Source organism: Fukomys damarensis, unplaced genomic scaffold, assembly GCF_012274545.1.
Source record: "Fukomys damarensis isolate Sample0158 unplaced genomic scaffold, DMR_v1.0_HiC HiC_scaffold_17, whole genome shotgun sequence".
Taxonomy (NCBI): domain Eukaryota; kingdom Metazoa; phylum Chordata; class Mammalia; order Rodentia; family Bathyergidae; genus Fukomys; species Fukomys damarensis.
Window position 1 is genome coordinate 36,006,302 of NW_022900929.1, and position 10,185 is coordinate 36,016,486.

The 10,185-nt window shown below is 45.5% G+C and overlaps 1 protein-coding gene across 3 annotated transcripts in view; it reads right to left on the minus strand.

Moving 5' to 3' along the window:
- The window catches only part of Bub1b (BUB1 mitotic checkpoint serine/threonine kinase B), a 65,450-nt gene extending 63,249 nt beyond the window's left edge, over positions 1–2,201 (minus strand). For 2 of the 3 annotated variants that reach the window (XM_010624660.1, XM_010624659.1), the window contains exon 1: positions 1,967–2,201. In XM_010624660.1, coding sequence (XP_010622962.1) covers positions 1,967–2,001 — 35 coding nt within the window. In that variant the 5' untranslated portion in view covers positions 2,002–2,201. Of the gene's footprint in view, positions 1–1,961 lie in introns of all 3 variants that reach the window. The other variant, XM_010624661.1, reaches the window with a different exon arrangement.
- Between the last annotated feature and the right edge of the window lie 7,984 nt (positions 2,202–10,185).

Genomic DNA, 10,185 nt, shown 5'->3' on the forward strand with positions numbered 1-10,185 from the left:
AAAAAAAAAAAAAAAAAAAAAAAAAAAAATAGGCACTCATTTTCAAATTAGAGTGAAAATTAGTGGGACATCAATCTAGATGATAGTTTAAAACTCTTCAAGAAAGTAACTAATAGCAGGGCCTTGGTAGTGCAGATCAGTAATTCTACCACTCTGGAGACTAAGGCAAAATTCTGAGTTCAAGACCAGCCTTGAAAAAAAAAAAAAAAAAAAAAAAAAAAAATAGGCACTCATTTTCAAATTAGAGTGAAAATTAGTGGGACATCAATCTAGATGATAGTTTAAAACTCTTCAAGAAAGTAACTAATAGCAGGGCCTTGGTAGTGCAGATCAGTAATTCTACCACTCTGGAGACTAAGGCAAAATTCTGAGTTCAAGACCAGCCTTGGATACATAAGACCCTGTCTCAAAAAAAAAAAAAAAGTAATGAAGTGACCAACAGTTTGGGCTAGAACCCTCATATCTTTTAAACTCTATGGTGTGAACCTTGTAAATGTCAGGACCACGTCATTTCTTTTTGTATCCATGGTCTAGTTCATGACACTGTACTAGTAAGCACTGAGTAAATGTTGGATTCATCTGAATATCTTCTCTTGCTTTTTATTTTGAGGCAGTCTCTCTAAATTTCCCAGGCTGGCCTCAGACTTGCAGTCCTCCTGACACAGTCTCCCATGTCTTCTCTTGCTCTTCAAACAGTAACAACACTATCTCAGTTAAATGTCCCAAACTAAGCTGGGATGGCTTCCTACTCCTTCCAGGTTTCACTCATTTCAAATAAATAGCAATTCCATTCTTCCAGCTGCTCAAGCCAAAAATCTTAGCACCAACTTTAATGTCCCTCTCTTCCTTGTCCGTCTGTCACTCAGTCAATCTTGTTGGCTCTACCTTAGAAATATAGCCAGAAATCAATCAATTCTTTTTCAGCCTCACTCAAGCCACCCTTTTCTCTTGCTTGGATAAGTAAGGTCATAACTGATGTCCCTGTTTTATTCCATTTCTGCGTTTAGTTTATTCAACACAGCAGCTAACGTGACCCCATCTAAATTCAAGTCAAACACCTTTGCTCTGCTAAAAATCTTCCAATGATTTTCAATTACAATCAGAATAAAAGCCAAGTCCTTCCAATGCCTGCTGCATATTCACCTTTTAAATTAACATCTTTCCACTCCACTACACAAGCTTTGGACCCGCCTGGGGTAGGTTCCTCACCTCCTTCCTGTTCTGTGCACTTCCCTCAGATTCACGCATAACCAGCTCTCCAGTTTCCAGCAAGTCTTGACCCAAATGACACCATCTCCGTTCAAGCCTACCTAAAACTGGACCAACCCCCACCCATGACTCCCTGTCCTCCTCTCTAAGTTCTTTTAGTACCACCACCACCTAGTTTTGGCCTCGTTTATTCTATCTCCCCCACCTTCATCCCACCCCAATACCCTTCGTGAGGACTGGGATTTTTATGTTTTCTGTTTAATGGCTGCACCCATTTATGCATTTGTTGCATAAATGAAAGAGCTCCTGACACTGCATTTATCTAAGTACTACGTATACCATACTTCATTCCATATATATTTTTTCTTTTTTAAATAAGAAAAAGCAGCAAATGTGCAGAGAAGGGCTTTATAAGCCTTTACCCTATCAAGGAAGTAACATATACCATAAATTGAGCACGTATTTGGAAGCAATTACTTTTAAAATATTTTCCCAGAACCCATGAAGGTAGCATCAACAGCAGCCTTTTCCAAATAAGAGATGTGTCCAAGCTCAGCTAGCGAACGGCTGCAAGCTTTGTATCCCTGGGCCCCAGCCTCCTCTGCTTTGGAGCTGGACACAGGACTCACGTGCCCGGCTTCACCTCCACCGACCCCAAGCAGAAAGGAGGCTCCGTCTTCCCCTCGAGCCTTTGCACCTGCGAGGCTCCTCGGATCTCGCAGACCCCACTCCCAGCGGCTCTTCTTCCTCACCGGACCTAAGAGCGACTCCTTCCTTCTTCGCCTCCGCCATCCTGCAGACCTTTTCCTTGAGACCGTCTTAGCTTCCCTGCGCAACGCGTCCTCTAAGCCACCAAAGCGATTGGGGCGGGGGGGTGCTTCGGGACCAAAGCACGTCCTCAACTCCCGCACAAACCGACCAGCTCACGAGCACAATCCCAGCGCCTGAGTTTCAAATTTAACGGTCCCGCGCGGCCGACGTGGCCACGCCCCCTTACGTCGCCTCTCTCTCCAAGCATTCTGGGATACGTAGTTTAGGTTTAAGGTCTCCTGGTCGTGATGCATAATGGGAGTCGTAGTTCTGGAGCGGGGAGCAATCGGTGACTGCCCAGGTGCAGCATGTGTAGACAATAGTGAGTCTCCCTGTACTCTGTGCATCCCAGCTCTAAGACGAGTCTCTGAACCAAAGGAGTGACACTTTAAGCACCAGAATTGCTTTGGTGTTTTGAGTGTAGGGACTTGTCTGACTCTTATCAAGTGCTGGCCAGGCTGTGGTCACTCCCTCCTGTCCTCACCAAGTCTCATAGGCACTCAGTTCTTAGGCCACAGCGTCCCAGCTGTTTCCTGCCCAACCCTTAAATTAAAAAACAAAAACAAAAACTGGACTCTAATTTTGTAAAATGGTGACTTTATTTTCTTGTCTTAAACAAGTATTGGTTTAGCACTAGATTTTGTTTCTCAGGGTGTCCTATTTATTTTACAACTTCTCAGTTTTGACCATTATCCTGGAAGTGTGTCATTTGTTCTTTTGAACTCAGCCTTTCTTATAGCCTGGTCAAATATCTCGTAAACTGCGGTACAACATATAGCACAAGCAGGCTAAAATCCTTGTTTACTTCACTAAGAAGAAAAGTGGAAGGGAGAGACAGATTGAGGGAGACAGAGGCTGCTTGTGGTCTTACCTGGAACATGAATTCTAATTAAGCTGCTCCGTGACTGGACAGCCAGCATGGAGGCCAGGTAGTGCTGTAGGCTTCAACTGCCACCAGTTGGGAGGCAAGTCAGGAATGAGCTCCTACACCTTTAGGGTGGAAAGAGAAGGAAGCAAAGGCTCAGCTTGAGAACTTCCGGGTGCTAAGTGGAGGTGAAATACAGAAGTATTAAACTGTGAACTAGACACAGCTCTTACCCTGTAAGAATTTTAGGGTGGTGGAAGAGACAAATAGGCAATTTCAGTATATTGTTGCCACAGTCAGAGGTAAATAAATTCTTGGGGCCATGGAAGCACACAAGATCTTCCAACCCGTGTTCTGGGGAAGAAGATGAATCCAGGGAAATTCCCCTAGAGACGTTGGCGAAGATGAAGGGCAAGGAAGACTACACAAACTATTGAGCACAACAAGACAGGTGTGTAGCATCTGATGTGTATCTATAGTACATATTTTCCTCCTCTCTACCACTGTGCAGTAAGCCCCCAACCCCAGGTTTCATCTCTTTGGACCTCCACATTGGCCCATCAAAATTTAATGGTCCTGGGCTGGGGATTTAGCTCAGTGGTTCTGCTGCCTGCCTCACAAGCTCAAGGTCCGGAGTCCCTGGTACTGCAAAAAACAAAAAACTATCTTGAGTCCTGTTCTGTTACCTATCATATAGAAATGAAATCATATGTTATTGATAGTTAATGCTATAGTACAGTGTTTTCCACAGCATGTTCTAAGATCCCGTGGATGTCACAGGAGTCTAGAGATGTAGCTTGGGGGTAGAGTGTTCACCTAGCACAGGCAAGGCCCTGGGATCAATCCCTAACACCACAAATAAAAATGTATAATCAATAGATGTTATAGGGAAATAGGGGTGTGGTGTTCACTTGTTTCTGAAACCCTGGGTTAAATGAAAAGCTCCCTAGATCTCTTTATATGCCAAAGTGTGCTGTGAATCTCCAAGAGGAGAGATATATTAGCTTCCAATTGCTTCTGTAAAATACATAAACTTAGTAGTTTAAAATGGCATAAATTTATTATAGTGATAGCTCAGAAGTTTGACACAGATCTCACTGGGCTGACCAAGGCCTTAACAAGGCTCTCTTTCTCTCTGGTGAATGTTTTTCTTTTTTCCAGTTTTTAGAAGTGTTCAGAGGCACTTCCTGAATGGACCCCTTCTGTCGTCTTTAAAGCTGGGAATATAGCAACTGTCTGATCCAGCTTCTAATGTCCCATTTCTCTGACCAGTCAGAAAAATTTTTCTGCTCTTAAGGGCACATGTGATTAGATAAGACCCACCTGATAATCCAGGATACCCTTTCCACCTCCCTCTCCTCAGCTTTAATCATGTCTCCCAAGTCCTTGTGGCCACATAAAGGAATATTTTCACAGGTTCCATGGATGAAGACATGGACATCTTTGGGGGCTATTCATCTGCCTATCACAGGATGACAAAATATATTGGCATCTCTAAACTTATTTGACCATAAAGAAACCTTTTCATAAGATGGGCACAGAGGAACATACCTGTAATCCCAGCTACTTGGGAGACCAAAAGGAGAGGATCACTAGTTAGAGACCAGCCTGGGCAACTTAGTGAGATCTTGTCTCCAAGTAAGGGGGATGGAAGGGCACTTATCTAACATGTGTGAGGCCCTGGGTTTAATCCCCAGTTCCAAAAAAGAAGCTTTTCTGTGTGAGATCAGAGGAGAATCGAGGCCTAATTGGCCCCGTCTGTGAGCACAAAGGAGAAAGGCTGCACTCGGGGGTCATTGTAGCACATTCTAGGGAAAACTTCAGACAGCTGAGGTTAAATTGTTTACCAGAGCATGCGCTAATGGCTATTGGAAAGCAGATAAATCTTGTGTTACTTTGATTGCTTGTGCCCGTGTTTGGGTGAATAAAAGCGAGGCGAGCCAAACCCCCAGGGCTCCTCTGCCTGCTAGAGGTGAGGGTGCTCAGGCTGTCCGCGTGTTAAGCTGACTCTGACTCTGACTCTGACTCTGTCTCTGTCTCTGTTATTCATCCTCATTCATGCCTGGGTCAGGAAGAACAGAGTAGTGGGTTTAGATTCCGAGAGGTCAGCTACAGGTGGTGCCCCAGCATGGGGCTTGGGACTGGACTCACCTACACCTTTCCATACATCATTTTTAGACTAGGTTTTGGAGTGTGTCACTCAATCTATTCCCCCTCCAGGGCTCTTTGTGTTTTAATGGTAGACTTCCAGAGAAGAAATTTTATAAAGGAATAGTGGTGACTAGTAGCAGTTTTGGACTATCATAGTAAGTCCCTTGGTTTTATGCTTTTGTTCTAAGCCATACTTACATACGCTGATGGCTCTTAAATGGATTTAGTTGTCAGAAAGTCTTAAGATCTCTTGCTTGGTCTTGCAGAGAGGTGTATCCTTATTGTGCACTGGCTGATTTCCACAATTTTGCCTCGCCTTCACAGATTGTACAAAATCCAGCCTTAGGAGGCTAAAAATGAAAGGTGAAAACTTCTGAGTCTCCAGAGTTGTTTATTGTGCAGCCACAGAATGCAGAGTTCTCTCTGGGGTAGAAGGAAGATCAAAAGATACAGAACTGGGAGAACTGGGGGAGTAGGGTAGGGGCACCAGAAGGATAGCACATCTGGGAAAGCAACATCCCCATGTTGGCCTTTACCCCAGCAACAGATTAGCCAATCAGAACATAACCACATAGTGGATTTAACAGTGATCAGGTGTCTTAAAAACTAATGAAAAGGAGGTATAATAAGCTAAACCAACTGTGTTGCCAAGAGACGGGGGGATGCACTAGCCAGGCCTGGGGGCTGCTGGGTGCCGCCCAAGCATCTCACAGAATCTGTTACTGACAAGGTGACAGAGGACTCGCCAGGGAGTTGGGTTCTTCTCTCTTCAGTTCAGTGGAAACCCCTTTCTGAACTTCTGCTTTTCTACAGAAGTACCCTACTTTTCATGATCTTAAAACCTTGGAAATAGCCTGACCCATAATTTCCACTCTGATATACACAACAAACATACATGCTAAATGGGGAGATACCAGTTATCAACCTTGCTACATCTGGCAGAAAAGAAGCAAAATGTCAAATGAGACCACAAGCTAAAGGCATAAGCAGCTGTTAAGAAACAAGACAAGATGCACAGTTAAGTAAGTTATGTAGCTAATAGGAAATGTAAAATAAGGCTGTTTTGGCTAGCAATGTGCTGGCCATTTCTGTGCTCCAGACAGGTGGGGAGGATCTCAAGAGTTGCCAGTGTTTATGATTATGCTCATTTCACACAGGAGGTAATCCAAACTCAACTCAGCGAAGTGGCAGAGAAAACTGCCCATGGAGGAAGAACAGCAGGGTCTGGATGCTTCTTGCTTCTCACCCAATGCTCTAGGTGAGAAATCTCAGCTGGTTCTATTGTTTCATAAATTTCAGCTTCTGGGTGTGACATCTTGAGGGGAGAGCACATTCATGGGCTCAGATATTATAGGAGCTTCCACTCACTCCTGTGTGTAAGGTATGACCCATGCACTGGTGGGTGGGATCCCCGCAGACAATTTTTTTTAATTTCTTTTTTTGGTATGGTACTGGGGATTGAACTCAGGGCCTTCACATTGAGCTATATAACGCAAGACTCTTTTTAATTTTTTAAATTTAAAATAGGTTCTCACTACATTGGGGCTGGGCTTGAACTTACGATCTTTCTGACTCAGCCTCCCAGAGAGCTGTGTTAACAACATGTGCCACCAACATTAGCAGATGATTTTTATTTGCTTTTGAGGAAGAGAGATGGTGAAAGTAGGAGGGTTTGTGTGGGGGTTTGTGGACACTGGAATGAGGGCCACATAATCTCCTAGGACAGTGGCTCTCTTTTGACCTAGTCGCAAGGACTCATGGCTTTGTGTAGAGAGGCCTAGAGGCAGCAGTGACAGGAGCGGGTTAGGCGGAATGTCGCTTCTGGGAGCCCTGCTCTAGTGCCCAGGTGCTGAGGACTCTGTCCCATGCCTGTACCCGAAGGACTAGCCATTCTGAGAGCACCAGCAGGCCACCATTGCAGAAGGACACATCAACACCTCTGAAGGGCATGACACAGGGAGATGTCCCCCAATGTCTCAGAGGCCCTGGAGCAGGAAGCGGGGAGTACCACAGATGTTGGACGGTGAGTGTGGAGCTCTAGAAAACACCTGGGCCCCCTGGAGGAGGGTGACAAAGAGAATTGCACCAGGGCATGGTGGTGCACACCTGTAATCCTAGAACTCCGGGAGGCTGAGGCAAGAGGATTGCAAATTCCAGCCTCGCCTGACAAACTTAGATCCTGTCTCAAAAAATAAAAAAAGGGCTAGGATTGTAGCTCACTGAGAAGGCCCTGGGTTCAGTCCCTAGTATTGGCAAAGAAAAAGATGGTGGGGGGGAGTCAGGGGGGTCTCATTCAGGGCCACATATGTAGTTTTATTACAAATTATGCTGTACCCAGGAGTGCCCAGCCAGAGACACAAGGGGGACACTTCCCTACTTTGTCACTGAGGCACCATCTTCAAAAGTTCATCTGCCCAGAGGGGCCTTGCTTTTACTAGATCACACAGACATTGTGTAGCGGCTGTGGCCCTGGGGTTAGGCATCCAGTGGAATTTTCATGACTGCTGTTTACTTGACTCCATGGCTGCAAGGCCTAAGGAAAGCAGTTCCCTACTACTCTGTGCTTGGGGAGCCGATGATCCTACAATAGCTGAACAGTAGTGGTGATCGTCCCTGGTACAGCTGAGACAGGAGGTTGGAACGCCTGGGGGTGGACATGATCAGGCTTCCGCTGCATTTCTGCCAGGCAGGCCTCCTTACTACCTTGCTCAGACCCTCTGCAATCTTTGCCTCGGACATGCTGAGGTCCCAGCCATGGGAAGTGCTCCTGTAGACCCAGGCTGGGAAGGGGCCAGATGGGTGGAAAAAACTCAGCTAAGCTAGATAGCAGATGATCCAGAGAAGAATTCAGTGAGGTGACAAGGTGTTTGGCCCCAGTTCCCACTTTTCGGTTCCCAGATTGGTCTTGTACTCACTATATAGCCCAGGCTGGCCTCAAACTGGCCATGATCCTCAACTTCCCAAGGGCTGGGGTTACAGGGCTGTCCCCGCAAGCTGACTAAGGCAGGTGTTTTCTTCTTTTTTAGCTTTGCCTGGAAATGTAGGTCTTAGGTAGAACTGGCCAACATTCTTCCTTTCATAAAACAACTTTGGGAGACCGAGGACCATTGAAAAAGCTGAACTGGGGACATTTTGAGAGCAATTTAGGAGGAATACTTCATGTTTCAGAATCCCAGATGCAGCCCTGGGCTGAGCAAGACAGAACTATATAGGCTTCCTTTCACCACTCTGGAGGCCTCTGGACATGTTGCCTCTGGGGATTTTAATACCTTTCTTCCAACATCAGGTTCCCTAGCTGGGAGAAAAGAACCAGAGATGAGGTGGAGTTAGAAAAATGTTATCTCCTAATAGCCAAAGACAAAGGGAAGATGGCAGGGCTCACTGGATCAACGTAGGCCCATTTTTGCTTTTCTACCCAGCCCCTTTGGAAGGAGTTACAGAAGGCAGTGGGCATCCTAAGAGGGGGGATGTTAACTAGCTCTGCCCCCACTCCTGTTTCCAGCAGGGGAGCTGAGGGATTGCCAGCTGGCTTTTTCCAGTGGTGAGATGTGAGCCCGTAGCAGATGACCTATGAGAATCTTGTGCTGTCTGCATGACCTGGCTGAATTTCTACCTCACCCTACTCTTGTTTGTCTCTAAGGAGTGGATGTCAGAGTAGCTCAGAGGCTCCTCTTCCAGTGGGCTAGCCAAAATGGGTTGACCTACAATGCCTGCTAGAGTGACCACCAGACAACCTCTATCTTCACTATAACTTATTTGCATGCTAAATGACACACTCTCTAGCACCATGACTGTTGATGATTGCCATGGTAATGACCAGAAAGAACCATAAAGAGCTGGTTATGATGGTATACACATGCCTATAGTCCCATAGTTGCAGTACTCTGGGAGGCTGAGGCAAGAGAATTACAAGTTCAAGCCCAGCTTGGGCAATTTAGCGATTTAGATCCTATCAAGAAAGATGCTGAAAATCCCCAGGTTAAAAAAAATCCTGTATTGGGGATTTAGCTCAGTGGTGTTGTTGCCTATATTGAAAGCACAAGGTCCTAGTTTGATCCCCAGTACTGAAAGGAAATAAAAAAAAAATCTTTTTAAAAATCCTGTATTAAAAATGTGAAAAGGGCTGGGGATATAGCTTAGTGTGAAGGCCCTGGATTCTATCATCTACAAAAAAAAAAGCAAAAGAAGTAGTGCTTTCCAGTGTATCTCCACCTACCCGCTGAAAAGACATGAATAACCCTTCCTCTCATTTTGTTTACTTCTAAATCTGTAACCCCACCCCCTAAAGGGTTGGGAAGTTGACTGGTGCATTTTATCTCCAACTTCTACTCTTGGCCAAGAATAAAAGTGTCCTTCACTACTCGATCAGTGCTTGGCCTTTTAATGGCCCTAAAAATTGGAGAGGGGAAAAGAACTAAGTTTGGGGTTAAAACTTGAAGTCACTACACAGACAAGCACAAGAGGTCTATCCCTTCCATTTCTTCCTCTTTGTAAATAAAGAAATTGGACTAGCTGACTCTCTGTCAAAGGCTTGGTCCCCCAGAGCAAGGGACAAGTTGTGTCAATTCTGCTCTTCATCAAATTTCCAGCACCTGCCCAATGCCAGGGGCTCAGTAAATACTGGTTAACTTACTGACTAATGGAAATGAGCACCCAAAAAATAGCTAGCATGTGACCTCCTGTGACCCTAGACATAGCTCTCCAATGCCAAATTGTTTTGATTTCTTTGCTTTATCCTGACTGGGCTATCAAGGCCTCAACTACTCAACTACTCAATGACCTTCATTAGTTCAACAAACACTTTCTGGACTATTGTATGTCAGGTGCTGTCCCTGGCACCAGGGACATATGTACAAAAAGAGCACGAGTCCTTTGCTCAAGGAGAGGAATCTATAGCATAACAGCTATGAGCTGTAACCCTTCAGTGTGCCTGGAGTTAGGAGAACTCAAAAGAGGATGCTGCCCTCCCTCAACTGTGCATGGGGGCCAGAGAAGGAGAGGTCAGAAAGTGCTGAGAGGGTCTTGAAAAACAAGTAGGAGGTATGACTGAAAGGAGAGGAAATGAGAGTGCCCCGAGGCCCGGGGGACCTGCTGGTAGGTAGTCCGGATGGCAGGAGTCTAGGGGAGGTGTGGGGACCTGGCAAGAGCTG